The following is a 15,916-nucleotide window of genomic DNA, read 5'->3' on the forward strand; positions in this document are numbered from 1 at the left end:
GAGAAAAAAATTAAATAAAACGGATCATAATCTTGATAGGTTTTATTTTGGCCCAATTGAATACATACAGTTTAAATTCCTCTCTTGTTGGTGGTTCAACTTGTGAAGGCTCATTTGCTTTGCATTACAAGATTGGACCTAATCAATTGATTAAAGACTATTAAAACGAATGTTTAAATTCCTGTCTTTTGCGTTATGTATGGAAGTTAGGGGGCCTTGTAGTGGGAACGACGTACTGGACCCAACCATCCTCCATGCAAGCCCAAATTGTTAAGACCCATTTACCTAAGTTTGAGTTGATTGTATTAGGTTAATTCTAGCTGGACCTAATAATTGATTAGAAACAATTTAATTCTAATTTTTGGATTAATTTTCAATGGTAATTTTAGAATTAATAGAAAAATCATAAACTATGGTTTATTGATTATTTTAATAATTTGGAAAACTTATGTTGGTAATTTTCAAAAGAATAAAATACTATAAGATTTAATAATGAGTTTTAAAATTTGAATTCGATCTCCACTGTTGATTTAACAAGGTTAAAGTTCAGTGGGGCCTCATGGTGCTTTGATTACGTCTCCCTACGAAAGGTGTTCACTGGACTCTTAACATGACTAAATTTCTTAGGATAGACAGTTATAGATGGACCTTCTATAGACTCATCCCTACAGTGACTATAGGAATTAAGTCTATAATAATTGAAATCGTGGGTCAAACTCATAAAGTAAGAAATATTTGTGACTCTCGCCAACCAGGACACATGGGTTTTCGTTACTTTGATCTGATGGATTGGTAGTTAATAAAGGTTTGGGACGTTTTATTAATTGAGATGTTTCTCTATTTAACTAAATGACTATTTGTGACTCTCGCATACCGGGACACATGGGTTCATGGCTAGTTACCTAAGAAATAGAAGATAAGTGTTTTAGTATTTTTCTTATCTCAAAAGATTTTTTATGTTAGGATATTTCTAAAAATTTGATGAATAATTGTTTGTCAAGCAATGTGTTAAATTCTACTTAGTTGATAGTTGTAGCTCTAGGCTTCACACCACATACTCTGTCTAATCTCTAAAAAGTTACTCTATGGTGAGTACTTCATGGAATGTTTGTCCAACATCAACATAGTGTTGACTATGGATAATATATAGTTCATGATAATCAAAGATATTCCTATTTTTCCTATAAAACGATTACCAAATCCTTCAAAGAGGATTGTTGATGGTGGACTGAGAAAAGGAAAGAAGGCTAATACTACCAAACATGCTTAAGGAGAAGCTGCCTTAAGCTTCTTCTTAGAAGAGCAAATGAGGTAGAAATTCAAACAAAAAGAACAAGAAGTCCATTGGCAAGGCACCAAATGCTGTAAAGCATCTTGGAGCACGACCCGATTATAAGTACACTAAAAGGGGAGTGTTTCCAACTGCAAGGAGACTGGGAATTGGGAGAAGATTTCCCAGTACTCAAGGCATATGGAACCCAAGGTAATGAAATATTTGTCTTAGATGCATATGATTTTAGATGATGATTCTTCAGTTTTAGATCGTTTGACCAGGATCTACTAAACATGCATATACCTTTTTACAACCTTTTAGCATTAGGGAAGCCATGAAGGATGAAAAGCTAAAGCTTGGAATTTGACAAGGGTTGTTCGTATCAGACAAGGCAAAATGATAAGCTTGAATGAATTTTGGAAATAAATCTATTGTTTTAAGCCAATGTTTATTTTATTCCGATTTTCAGTGGAAATTTTTATTTCAATTTTTCTTATTACATCAATAACAATTTGTAGTTACTTTCACAAGCAATAAAATCCTACTTTTTTTAAATATATGTAAATTATTGAAACATACTATAACTATTGAAACCAAACGAAGCCTATATACTAAATAATGAGTTGTTTAAGATAGCTAAACCTAAGACCATTACACGACAAAATGTCAATAACGATAGAAATGACATACCTTTGGCATCTTCGCTTTGGTCATATTTGCTATGATAGGATTCCAAGACTAACAAAGGATGAGCCTTTGAGGGAACTCTCCTAGGGTGACCCACTGGTTTGTGAATCTAGCTCGAGGGAAAATTGACAAAGTGTCCATTCTCTATGATAGCAGAAAGGGCCAAAGAACCACTAGGGCTAGTATATTCAGATGCCTGGGGACAAATGAATGTTCAAGCGAGGGGTGGTTATGAGTATTTTGTCACCTTTATTGATGATTTCTCTAGAGACAGACTCATGTAGGTACCTAAAGCATAAGAATTATGAGAATTCTGATAAGAATTCAAAGAATTATTGCTATGACTTTAAAACCAAATTAGGTAAAATGTTAATTATCTTGCGATCTGATAGAAGTGGAGGATATTTGGATAATCAGAACCAAGATCATTTAAATAAACGTGGAGAATTGTCTAAATAAATTGCCCCGAGGACTCCGCAACAAAACGGTGTTGCTGAGCGGTGTGAATCGCGCGTTAATGAAAATGTGTGTTCAATGATAAGCTATTCAACTCTATCGACTTCTTACCTAGATCTTTTATGGATACATACTACCTAGAATGCATGAGACATTTTTTAAATGTTGTGTCATCTCAAAGTTGTCTCCAAGACACCACTAGAATTATGGAATGGTTGTGAACTTGGTTTACATCATTATGGAATTTGGGGGTGTCTTGCTCATGTCCTGAGGAAAAAGGTAGGAGAGCTAGAATAGAAAACTGAGGTTTGCTTGTTTGTTGGCTATCCTAAATGTACTTAGAGTGGTCTGTTTCATAGCCTAGTAGACAAGAAAGTGTTTGGCTTTACAAATGCTATTTTTCTGGATAACGACTATATAATTAATTTCAAGCCTTGTAACAAAATAGTATTAGATGAAAAATGATACACTATTGTTCCATCCTCACCGACGCAAGTCGATGAAAACAATGTAGATTTAGAAACCACTAATCCAAGTCAGAAAGTTACGGTGCCTTGTCGTAGTGGGAGGGTTTCTCAGAACCCGGTACCTATGCGATGGTGAAACCCACAAACTGGTTGGGGACACAAGTAACAATGATCCATTGTCTTTTAAACAAGCAATGGGTAGGTTTGAAAGTGATTTTTGGATTGAACCCAAGTACTAGGAAATCGAGTCTAAGTACTCTAAATTTTTCTGAGATCTTGTAGATGCGCCATTGGACTTTAGGCCCATGGGGTGCAAGTGGATCTATAAGAAGAAAAGATGAGCTGATGGAAAGGTCGAGACATTTAAGGCTCGACTCGTGGCAGAGAGAGAAAGTTGACTTAGAGAAAAAAATTTCTCCAGTAGCCATGTTAAAATTCATTTAGTATACTCTTATCCATAGCCATAAATCTTGATTAAGAGATAAGGCAAATGGACATAAAAAATGCATTGTTAATGGCTATCTTGATGAAACCATTAACATGGATCAATCGGAAGGATTTAAAGTAGCTAGACAGGAAATTCAGCAAGTTGAATAGGTCAATCTATGGACTTAAACAAGCTTCACGCTCCTAGAACTTAAGTTTTAGTGGAAACATTAAGACCTATGGTTTTGAACAAAATATAGTTGAACCTTGTGTTTAACTAACTTAAGGAAAAGTACATTGTGGTATTCTTAATCCTTTGTGTAGATGATATCTTACTCACTGGAAACAATGTCAAGAAATTATCGGACATAAAGAACTGGTTGGAAACGAAATTCCAGATTTTATTGTAACAAGACGTGCTCTTGGTATCCAGATCATCAGGGATAGATTGAACTGGATTTTGGCTATAACTCAAGCGACCTACTTTGGTGAGGTGCTTGGGCGTTAATCTATAACAAATTCCAAGATATGATGTTTAGCGTCTTAACATGGAATTTATCTTTCTAAGCAGCAATCTTCATAGACTCCTCAAGAGAAAGAAAAGATGAAATGAATTCCTTATACATTTGCAATTAGAAGTCTACTGCATGCTATGTTGTATGTTGTGATTGGAGATCAGCTATGCAGTGGGAGTGGTGAGAAAGTGCCAATGAAACCTTGGAAATGAACAATAGATAGCGGTCAGTATCTTAGATGGACTAGAGACCATATGCTAGTCTACTCGGGTGGAGTTCTGAACCCGTTAGGCTACACCAATTTTGATTTTCAGACTAATGTAGATGACAGGAAGTCAACTTCTGGAATGATTTTTACTCTTGGGGGTGGAGCTATGATATGGAGAAGTGCTAAGAAATCCGTGATCTCAAATTCTACCATGGAGGCTGAGTACATAGCTGTTTCTGAGGCAGCTAAGGAAATAGTCTAGTTGATGAAGTTCTATACAGATCTTGGTGTTATTCCAGAAATGGATAAACCCCTCATTTTGTATTGTGACAACAATAGGGCGATAGCCAATTCTAAAGAACCTTAGAGCCACAAAAGAGCGAAGCATATAGAGAGGAAGTACCACATCATCAGAGAATATGTGACGAGGGGAGAAGTGAAGGACATGAAGATTGCATCTGAGGACAATCTTGCGAATCCCTTCACAAGACACTGGGAGAGACAACTTTTCTAAAGCATATAGAGGGAATGAGTTTGAGAGAAATGTAAAACGCCCTAGACTAATGCTTTGTAAAACATTTCTATGCTCATAAACTTATAGAAGAAAACCTCTTATTATATAAAAATTTCAATGGGGCCTTGCTAAAACATGCATGTTGGGCCCTATAGTTTAAAATAAAATAAATTTTCTCATGCATCGTTTTTAAAGAAAATAAATATAGTTCAAATCCCACTGATAAGTTCTGAAAACAAAATAAAACATAACATCATTCTTTAAAATTGGCGTTTAAGCTGATAGTTTGATCGCCCATTGGATACCCCACGCCATACACACCCTGACGTCGGAACTCCCCACATCACCACGTGTGCCAATGCGAAACCTTATTTATTACCTGAAAGGGGAAAGCAGGGGGGGGTGAGCTAAAAGCCCAGTAAGAAGGTACAAACAACAAAGAAAGAAAAAAAACACGACCAAACATAATCATATCGTAAGACTCCTACAGTATCATATACATACATCGTAATTAACATCATCATCATACATTGTACATAAACGTTATCATCACACATCATTATCAGACATCATATACCATTAACATATTCAAACATCGTCATCATATCTTTGTGAACATGACCCCCTCTCTTGTCCATGTCACTTCTTGAGGTAAACAGGGGACTCTAGTCATTGAATAACCTCGGCGCATCTGCCCTATGAGTTACGTCTTTATATCCTTAGTAACCCCTTTGTCGTGTCGCAACACGCTAACAACCATTTACTTTTCATACAACATACAAAATACATGCATTCCAGTGATATCAACACAAAGGAAATACATGATTCATCAAATTCATCATATCATCTCAAAATAGCATTTCATACTTCATATCACATAGTACATTATCATACATAACATTTAACCTCAAACAAACCCATCTTATTGTTCATAACATAAAAAAATAGAATTCTATCTAACTTCCTTACCTCAGGTCCGAGCAAAGCAAAAATTGAACAAACTTCACAATGATCCTATAATCATAATTAATAGCATTCTTTAGCATCACATAAGATTTTCTTGTGCCCAACTCATGCATCCCATGTGTGCATGGGCCATACACACATGAAGCAATTTACACATACTTTCCAAACATGCACATTTTTCACATAAAATAACAAAAGAATAATACAACTCCTACCTATTATACATGCATGGTTTTCAAGTAACAATTATATGGTTTAATATTATACGCATACTTTTTAACGTAAAAGTATATTTGCACGAGACATGCATATGTGGGAACGTTTTTAAAAAGTGACGTTAAAAATGATAATCTCTACGCGCTTGTTTCTAACCTTTTCAAAAATAAAGGTTTAGCAATATAATTTCTCACCATTATTTATTTCTTTTAAAATCCCTAAGTTGATTAAACCTCTTAAGCCATTATTTTTATTTCATAAAATAATTTCTTTAGCCATTTTAAAAAAAATATAATAATTCCATTTATTATTTTTAAATTTGCATAGAAAATAACAAAAACTTGAAATTATCTAAAGTACATATAAATATCATGTTTCCTTTAGAAAATAATACTTTATTTAAATTAATAAAATTATCAGATTCAATGTGAGAAAAATATAATTTTAAGTGTGAGGAAAATATATTTTTTCTTGTATTATTTAAGGCTTAATTTATGTAGTACAAACTCATACGTGATAACCAAAACAATTATTTTTAATTTATTAAATTAAACTTTCAGCCACCATTTATTTTGTCTACAAATCACAAGTGGATCTAAACTCAACATTTTTCTTAATTTAAAATAAAGAAAACCATACTTATTAAAATGTGAACATTCAAGGTTACATTTAAAATATTATTTTTAATATATACATATTTTAGGGTATTATATATATATTTTTTGGAAAATCAGTAAGGAATTGTATTAATCACAAAACAAATTACAACTCAACAAATGACAACCAATTAATTACAAGCTTTATATAAAGTCTCCACCCACTCCTTATCTAATCTATTTAATCTTTGAGTGTTCATGTATTGAATTCTATTACAAATAAAGTATATTATGTTTTTGACAGTAAGCTGAACAGTAGGGAGTTTTTTATCCCAAAGAACACTATTCCTACTTTGCCATATGTAGTAAACCATGGTAGAAGTAACACTCATGTAAACTTTCCTTCTCCCTTGAGAAACCTTTTTCTTCTTTAATCTTTTCACCAAACAATTCAAGTCATTAATATGCGATTTCGAGTCAATCCACCTTCCAATTTCTTCCTTAACTTTCCTACTGTAGTAGCAAGAAAAGAAAAGGTGAGAGTGGGTTTCTTCATTATCTCCACAAACAATGCAAGCACTAGAAGCAGGCACTCCAAAACGAAGTAATCTGTCTCTCGTTGGAAGTCTTTGTCTCAAGGCTAACCAAGTTATAATTCTATGCTTTGGGATACAAAATCTATCTCAAATCACATCATAATGCCACACTTCAGCAGGCCTCTACTGAAACTTAGAGTAGAGTTCAGCAACTGAAAAATTAAAATGTTGGAACTCCACCTCTGAAAACACTTGCTTGAGTTTGTTTTTGATCTGCACTATGCGCTTCCAATACCAACTAGCTGCAACGGGGACCTCATAGTCCCACCAATTGCTTTGCTTGATATAGACAGAGTTAACCCATTTCGTCCACATATTATCTTTCTTAGTGGAAAGAGCCCAAACATGTTTCCTCATAGCACAGAGATTCTAAAGAGCAACATCTTTGAACCCCAAACCACCATCTTTCTTTGGTTTACAAGCATCAGTCCAAGAAGCATTCCCGGGGCCATTGAACATGTCATTTCCTTTCCAAAGATAAGCACGACAAATCTGAATTATTTTTTGAACAACACTTTTAGGCAAAATCACAATTTGAGACCAATAAGAATTAATGGTGAGTAATACTGAGCTGATTAGAACAATGCACCCATCATAAGAAATATTCCTGCTGCTCCAAGTTCGAATCCTGCTAGTCATTTTATCAACTAAACAATCACAATCAGCTAGAGAGATCCTTTTGGAGCAGATATTCAAGCCAAGATATTTGAAAGGAAGAGTACTTCTCTGAAAACCAGAAATGTTCACAATGAGATCAAGAGTTAGAGTATCCAAACCTGCCCCATAAACTACCGACTTCCCCACATTAGCTTGAAGCCCTGAAGTATTTGAGAATAACTTGAAACCATGTAAAAGCAAAGTGGCAGCAATGTAATCTCCTTTGCAGAAGAGACGTAAGTCATCCGCAAAACATAAGTGTGTGAGCCTAAAACTCTTACACCTCGGACGGAATTTAAAAGCAGGGTATTTAGCAACTTTGTTCATAATACGCGAGAGATATTCCATTCCAATAACAAACAATAGTGGAGACATTGGATCACCTTGGCAGAGACCCCTTTTACATTGAAGGTATCCATGGAGAGAACCGTTAATCATAAAGGAGAATCTCGGAGTGGTTACATAATCCATTATTAAGGTCACAAACTTCGCATGGAACTCTAAAGCCAGCAACATTTCTTTAAGGAAGTACCAATAAAAAGTTTCATAAGCTTTTTGTAAGTCTATCTTGAACATACAAGCAGACTTAGTCCCTCGCCTATCATAACCCTGAACCATGTCTTGACACACTATGATATTGTGAACTATTTGCCTTCCTTGCACAAAACCACTTTGATTTTCAGAGATAATGCTAGGAAGAATTTCTCTTAGCCGAGAACAAATCATTTTGGTGGCAACTTTATAGATCACATTGCAGCACGCAATTGGTCTATAGTCACTAACTGAATCAGGACAAGTCATCTTGGGGATTAAGGTAATGGTTGTGGCATTTATTTCCTTGAGAAGCTTCCCGGAGTGGAGAAAGGAGAGGACAGCTGTGGTGATTTCATTCCCAGCGATATCCCAAGAGTCTTTGAAGAAAACACTACTAAAACCATCAGGTCCAGGTGCCTTGTCATTTGGGATAGAAACAAAGCATTTTTAACATCATCAGGAGTGTAATCTTTCATTAACCAAGCAACTTGAGTAGGACTAACCACTGGACCCTCTTGAACAAGTCTTTTGTGAGCCCGGGTTCTTGTCCTCATTTTTGACCCTAACAGATTTTCATAGAAATCCAGGAAAGCTCTGATAACTTCATTCTGCTCATTAACCCAAGTTCCATTAGCATCTTTGATTGAATAAATAGTATTTTGGAGTCTTCTCTTTTTGATGATGGCATGAAAGAGTTTAGTATTATCATCTCCATAAGCGAGCTAGGCTATCTTAGATTTTTGTCTCGGAAAATTCAAATAGTTTCTGTGAGTCTCAGCATAGTGTTTCCTAGCTTGAATTTCCTTTGCTATTAAGTCACCATTACCAGGTTGAACCCTCAAGGCCAATTGAATATCAATTAAGGCCTTATAAGCTTCAGTATCTTGAACACCAATATCATCTCTACCATGCTGATTCAAGCCCTTGAAACCAGACTTTAGAAGCTTAAGTTTTGTGACAAGTCTATACATTGGTGACCCTGCAACAATCTCATGCCAACCATTTTTAACAATATCTATAAATTCCCTCAAAGAACTCCAATAATTGAAGTACCTGAAAGGCTTATTTTTATCATGAAGGCTCGGACAAGTTGAAAGGAGGGGTGGTGAATGATCAAAGTCTCCCTCAGGAAGAAAGGTGACTTCTGCCATGGAAAACTTTTCCAATCGGTCATTGTTTGCCGAAACCTGATCCAGCTTAGCATAAACACGATCTTTCCCCTCTTGCTTGTTATTACAAGTAAAATACGAACCATTATACTGGACATCTTCAAGGCCACAATCACAAACACAATTCTGGAAAAGGCACCATTTCAGTGGCATTACCATGTACTCCAGCCTTTCTTTAGTAGACAAAACTGAGTTGAAATCCCCACAAACAATCCAAGGAGGTTTAGTGTCATTAGCAATGATTCCTAAGTCATTCCAAAGATGTTGCCTACCATTGCTATCATTTAGAGCATAAACAACTATAATAGCAAAATTAATTCCCCTTTTTGAGCTAACCAAGCAGTGAATAAATTGATTAGTACCTCCTTTTATGTCAACCGCATAGCTATTCAGATTCCAAGCTATAATAATCAGCCCATTAGAATGATGAGCAAAATTAGAAGTAAAACACCACCCTTGAAACATATTCAAGTATAAGGCTCCCATTTTGGCAGCCTTAACCTTTGTTTTCAGGAGCCCAATAAACCCAATTCTCTTATGAGAAATCATTTTCATGACTTCATTTTGCTTTGTGAGTTTGTTGATGCCCCTAACATTCCAGAAGAACAACTTATCCATTTATTGGTGGAGGGTCTCCCCCTCCATCAATAATGGACTTCATCTCACATAAGACTTTTCCAAACCGAACTTCATGAACAAAAACCTCTTCGAGCGCATCAAAATAGTTACTGGTTTGCACCTTGGAAGGACTAGCAATCATCACTTTCTTGCCCTTAACTTCTTGAAAACCTTGTTCATCAACTTTCTTTCCTAAGTTACTTTCATTGTTGGCTACAGGACCAGCTTTAGGCTGCCAAAACTTCTTCAATTGGGCTATTTTCTTATTTTTCTTACACACATTACTCAAGTGGGAAATACCTTTACAAGTTTCACACCTGCCTGGTTTCCATTCATAATTTGTTTCAATACGGATCAGTTGCCCTTTTTCATCTTCAAATTGAACATAGTTTGGAAACCCCTGAGACACATCCATTTCAATCAACACACGGGCAAATTGAAGTATGTCATGATTCAATGTTGCTTGATCCTGCTTAATCATTTTACCAATGGAGCTTACTATTTTCGCCATAGCTCTTTCCTCCCAGCACTTCAATTCTAGATGCATCAATTGAACCCACACAGGCATCTTCCAAACCTCTTCCTTCGTAAATCTCGTGTCAGGATCCCATGCCTTCATAATGAGAGGTTTTCGATCAAAAAACTGATATCCCCCTTTTAGGATTCTATCTCGCTCCACTACTGTATGAAATCTTACTATAAAGACTCCATGAGTTAGCAAACTAACTCTGTCTATACCCTGTTTCTGCCAGATTCTTTGAAAGAATCCTTCCATAACATGTATAGGAGGATTAACCCCCAATACATAACAAACATGAGCAGAATTCAAGTATTGAATTTCATCTCTGATGTCCTCCTCAACTATCTTAGCACATCCCTCTACTTCACCCATACCCTCCTTTTCAAAATGAAAAATAAAAAACTGAGATTGGGAATTACCTTCTTTGGCCTTGGCAGAGCTAATCGCACCCAGAACTTCTGCAAAGGTTGCCCTGACTTCAGATCTCTATAACAGTTGCCTCTCCGATGATTTTGGGGATAGATAAACCCCAATACCATCATCTCCAATCACCGATTGGATAGTAATCTCTAGGAGAACACGAGAATCACCATCTTTAGAATCCTTAGCCGACTCTGTTGACGCCGCTTTTTGTCAACTTAAAATGTAGAGCACGTAAACAATAAAGAATTATGGCCAGAATAACACAATAAAACACGGAGAGTTTTTTACGTGGTTCAGCAGTTAACTCTGCCTAGTCCACGAGTCTTTGTTATTAGAACTTAGGAAATTTCTGGAAATCCTTCAGGGATGAATTCTCCAGAGTTTCTCTCAAGTTCACAAAAATTCGGTCCTCTACAAAGATACATGACTCCTCTATTTATAGAGAAGATCTCAGAATACTATCCCACACGTTTTGGGAAGTTATTCTGTATATTAATAAATGTAATGGCTTTAAAGCCTGTATCTCCTATATACAAGGAAATGTCCCCTGAAGACTAGGGGCGTGTAACCAACTAGTAAATATCCCTTTATTGTAGGGAAGTTACAACAATAATATCTCTTGAAGGCATGGACTGTGTCTCTTCAAGTGACCTATTAAGCCGTTCGAGACCAACGATTAGTATCATGCCTGTCTAAGTCTCTGAGAAGTATAAATGGCCTTATTTTCCCGAGATCAACTCGGAAAGGGTAAATACCACCGAGGCCGCCTTACCCCGAGCTCACACTCATGCCAAGCTTAGGCCACTTGATCCGAGGTCACCCGACAATGGACGTACTCCGATGCTCTGTCTTTCGAGCTTGTAAGGACTTCGAGGCTGCCCATCTTCAAAGTTGCCACCTCTTTTGAAGATTCGGCGTCTAGATTACGAGCATGTATTTTGACTATCGCGAACTCACCCTTGACGGTAGGGGTGTTCATAAAACTGCCCACACCGCACAAACCGCCCATACCACACGACATCGCACCGCAATTTGCGGTTTAGAACCCTTCGCGGTGCGGTTACGGTTTGTATTTTTCCCAAATTGCGCGGTGCAGTGCGGTTTGCGGTTTTAAATTTTATAAATGCGGTTCAAACCACACCGCACCGCATCATTATATATATTAACTTTTTTATATTATTTTTTTTCAATTTTACTGCATTTAAAGTTAATGCATAAATATTTATATAGTATAATAATATACACAATATCTAGAAAGAAATATAATATTTCATAGGATGCTAACACATATTCTACTTCATTCTAAATATATTCCTCCTTAATTAAAATAATATTTACTTTTATATTACATTTTTTATTTGTTATTAGTTTGTTATATTTTTATTGTCTTGCTTAAAGTTTATTAGCTTGTTGTACATTTAATTCTTTTGTTAAACACTTTATGGTTATGAGATTTATTATGAATCTTTCTTAATTATAATATTTAATTGTTAAATTATTTGGCGATAGGTATAAACCACCAAAACCGCACCGCACCACACCGCATTTTTGCAGTGCGATTTATGCGGTTTGTAGTCTATGCGGTGCGGGTTGCGGTTTGGAAAATTGTTCAAACCGCATATGCGGTTTGGTCCAAAAAATTAGAGAAAAACCGCACCAACCGCACCACGAACACCCTTACCTGACGAATCCAGCTTTCGAGGTTACAACCTCAAGTCTCGAAATCTGGGTATAACATTTTTGCCCCCTCAAAAGTATTTGTTTGAATCCTATGAGAAGGAAAATTTTGAACTGCTTTCTTTGGGAACCGCACCGTCACACATACTTGAGTATGGACACGTGTCAGTTGAGTATTTCTTATTCAAGGTACTCGAGTGCCTTGGAAATCTTCCCACGATCGTTCGCATTCCACCTTTACGGCACCATCTTGTCTTCTATCCCTGACCGTCGAATTTGATACGGAATCTGGCCAATGGCCCAAATTACTCCTTCTATTACGATTTCTGATAGCCTATATATAAGACTCCACTCGTCCTCCTTCTTTCATTTTCACGTTTATCAGAAGAAAAAAGAGAAGAGAAACCTAGAGACAAGCCCTGAAAGCGTTTGCTGTTACATGTTCTCTCAGCCAAAGAAACAGAAGACCATCAGCTTGTTCGAGACCGTGAGACTATACCTGCAGCCTCTTCCTCAATCGTCTATTTCTTTGCAACCACCATCTTCAGTGCGTAAGTGTTTGATCTTAGCTTTTATGTATATTTTCTTTTTTTTTTCTTTACGCCAATTTCTGCCTTTGTTGCTTTTAAATTTCTGGGAATGTACTAGTTCAGTCTTTAATTTGATGTACTAGGGTACTTTGATCGATAGATATTAGTTTAGGTTTCCCCATTACTGGTTCTAAATCCAGTTCAAATGTAGGAAGACCCAAGTATGGTCTTTTTTCTGGGTTTTCAAAATTCGGAAGACATATCTTGCACACCAAGATATCAAGTACAAAATCTTGATTTTAAAGAATGCACGATACTCAAAAATACCATTTTTGAATACCCGCCACCTTTTTTCCCTGATATTTCAGGATTTTCAAAAATTACATCCACTTCCCTCCCTTTTTCGTGAAACACACGTCGTGACACTAATCGGGTCCCCAGGATCGAACTCATCTCGTATCCAAGCATTTTCGAGCTTGACCCACCACGATCGTTATTCTTGATTCCTTGCATGCATGGCCCTCACCATTTTTCCTTTCTTGCTAGATGTCACTGAATCTGGAAAGACGGTGGGGGTCTTTGCTTGCCATCATGTATTTGCCAAAAACTCCGAGCCCGGAGTCGTTGTTTGCTCGGAACTAGCGCCTGATTCGCGAACAAGAGCTGAGGTGCGAGCAAGAGGACACTCGAGATCATTTTCGACGTTAGATAGACGAGGTTGAGGAAGGAAAAAGGAAGAGACTAAGGGTCGCCCTTCATCCAGACCCTGACACCGAGCCAAGACCGATTCCCCTCGACCCTAAACTTAGAGTGACAGTTGCCTTCAAAATAGGTGACCTGCAATTTTCACTGATGGGGGAGCCCTCTACCTCACTGCCGATGAGGGAATTTTTTGAGGCCGAGAACTATTGGAGCTCGGTTACGTCGCTAGGCCAGATAACCGATATATTGGCCTTTCATGGTATAGGATTGTCAGGCTCGCTAAGGTGTCGAGCCCCTACCTCCCACGAGCGAAGCTGCTGCGCTCCAGGAGATGGAAATCCTGACAACAAGCTGAGATACGCGGCTTGGAGCCAGGAGCACATGAAGGCAGGAACGATACTGCCTTTGAAGTCTTTCTTCAAGGACTTCACAGATTTCGTTGGGTTGGCTCCATTCCAGCTCAACATCAATTCTTATAGGGCTCTGTCTGCCCTGAGGTCGCTATACCACGAGCTGAAGTGGGAAGGACCATCGCCAGAGAAGATCCTATATCTTTTCTGTTTGAAAAGCAATCCCTCCCGAGCTCGGGGAGGAGATGGCTTCTATTATCTCTCGAGCTACCCCAAGGAGAAAAAGATGTTCGAGGATCTTCCTAACCATCCTCCTGATTTCAAGAAGGCCTTCTTCTGGACAGATGGCTTAGCTCTGCCTCGATACTACTCGTTCAGACGGATTCGTAAGTATCCCAACCTCCTTCTTTCCTGTGCTCGGACTTTTGTCTATAGGCCCGTACTTAGTTGAAATGTGTTTGGTTTTCAAGCCAACTATCATCATCCTGCTCCTAATGACGAGATGAAGGAGCATAGAGAGACTCTGCTCTAACTCCCTTATGGCAAGAGATCCATCTCATACCTTTTGCACGAAGGTAAGCTCCGAGCTTGCGGGCTCTTGGGAAAGGATCAATCCACCTCGGATTGGTCCAATAAAAAATATGACCGCTGGGAGCTCGTGCCTTTGCCAACAAGCATCCTCCCCCCAAGGAGAGAGGTGAGGCCGCCGCCTCTAGTTTGCCGAAGGAGCCCGCAATCAGGGAACGAGGCCAATGATGAAGCCTCGAGCTCGGGCTCGGATGATCAAGGTATAGTCATCCTAAGCTCGAAAATGTGGCCCCCCTCCCTATTAAAGCACAAACCCGATAGGTTAGTATTATGCGAGGATGATAGAGACCATTTTTATGTATAGACTTGGGTAGATGAATGGGTTCATAGGTTCGATAGATGGCTTGGGAAATACGACACCATGTATAGCCTGAACGAAATATGGAACAGAATAGTCGTCCAAAATGGGACCAACGACTATAGGGACCTTTTGAGGTTGACGTCCACCTATAGGGAAAGTACTCCCCCCGCCTCTTCTGAAGATGGGGGAATCTCATGGTCTCTGAGCTCAAGCTCGGAGGAGAGTTCCAGTTAGGTTTTTCTCCACTTGTTTTTTTATACCTTTTATGTTTGTTAGCACCATGCTAAATCTTGATTACAATTGTGCAGGTGCCATGGATTCTGACCTTGATGCCGTGCTCGCCAGTGGCGAGGGGGCTCAAAAGAGTAAGCGCCCAAGAGGCTCGCGGAGGTCGGACCGACCCTCCAAAATCCTCAAGCGCACTGAGAAGACTCCACCAGCTCCAACTACTGCGAGCACAGCTGAGGACCCGACTGGCTAGGTCGATGCATCCATCTCGGCCACATCTGCCATGCTTCCTCCAGCTACAACTCATCTAGCACTCAGCCCACACCCGAAAAAACCCCCAACCTCCAAGTCATACCTGCCATCGGCCTGACCTCATGTCGATGAGTTCGTGCTTGATAATGCCGCTGGGGCCCACGGAGCTGTAATTGGCTCGGATAACCTCTCTCGGGTGGGTCAGAGCCTTACGAGATTTGACACTGAGCACTGGGAGTTTGTGAATAAGGCCCGATACTGCAATACTCTTTATGATAAGAGTATTGAACTTACTGCCGTGGTAATTTTTGCAACTTACTTTTAATTGTTTATGTGCCTTGGCTTATGTTCTAATTCAATCTCTTTGTGTTTCAGGCTCTTGTCGTTTCAGCTCAGCTTAATTATAAGCTGACCAATGAGGTGCACTCGAGCATGTCTTTGGCCCGA

The 15,916-nt window shown here is 38.3% G+C and overlaps 1 protein-coding gene across 1 annotated transcript; it reads right to left on the minus strand.

The window, feature by feature from the left end:
* Positions 1-8,833: 8,833 nt before the first annotated feature.
* Positions 8,834-9,835, minus strand: LOC133785159 (uncharacterized). The gene has a single exon (XM_062224415.1). The coding sequence runs from the start codon at positions 9,833-9,835 to the stop codon at positions 8,834-8,836; it is 1,002 nt and encodes a 333-aa protein (XP_062080399.1).
* Between the last annotated feature and the right edge of the window lie 6,081 nt (positions 9,836-15,916).

The sequence above is a fragment of the Humulus lupulus genome, chromosome 6 (assembly GCF_963169125.1).
Source record: "Humulus lupulus chromosome 6, drHumLupu1.1, whole genome shotgun sequence".
Taxonomy (NCBI): domain Eukaryota; kingdom Viridiplantae; phylum Streptophyta; class Magnoliopsida; order Rosales; family Cannabaceae; genus Humulus; species Humulus lupulus.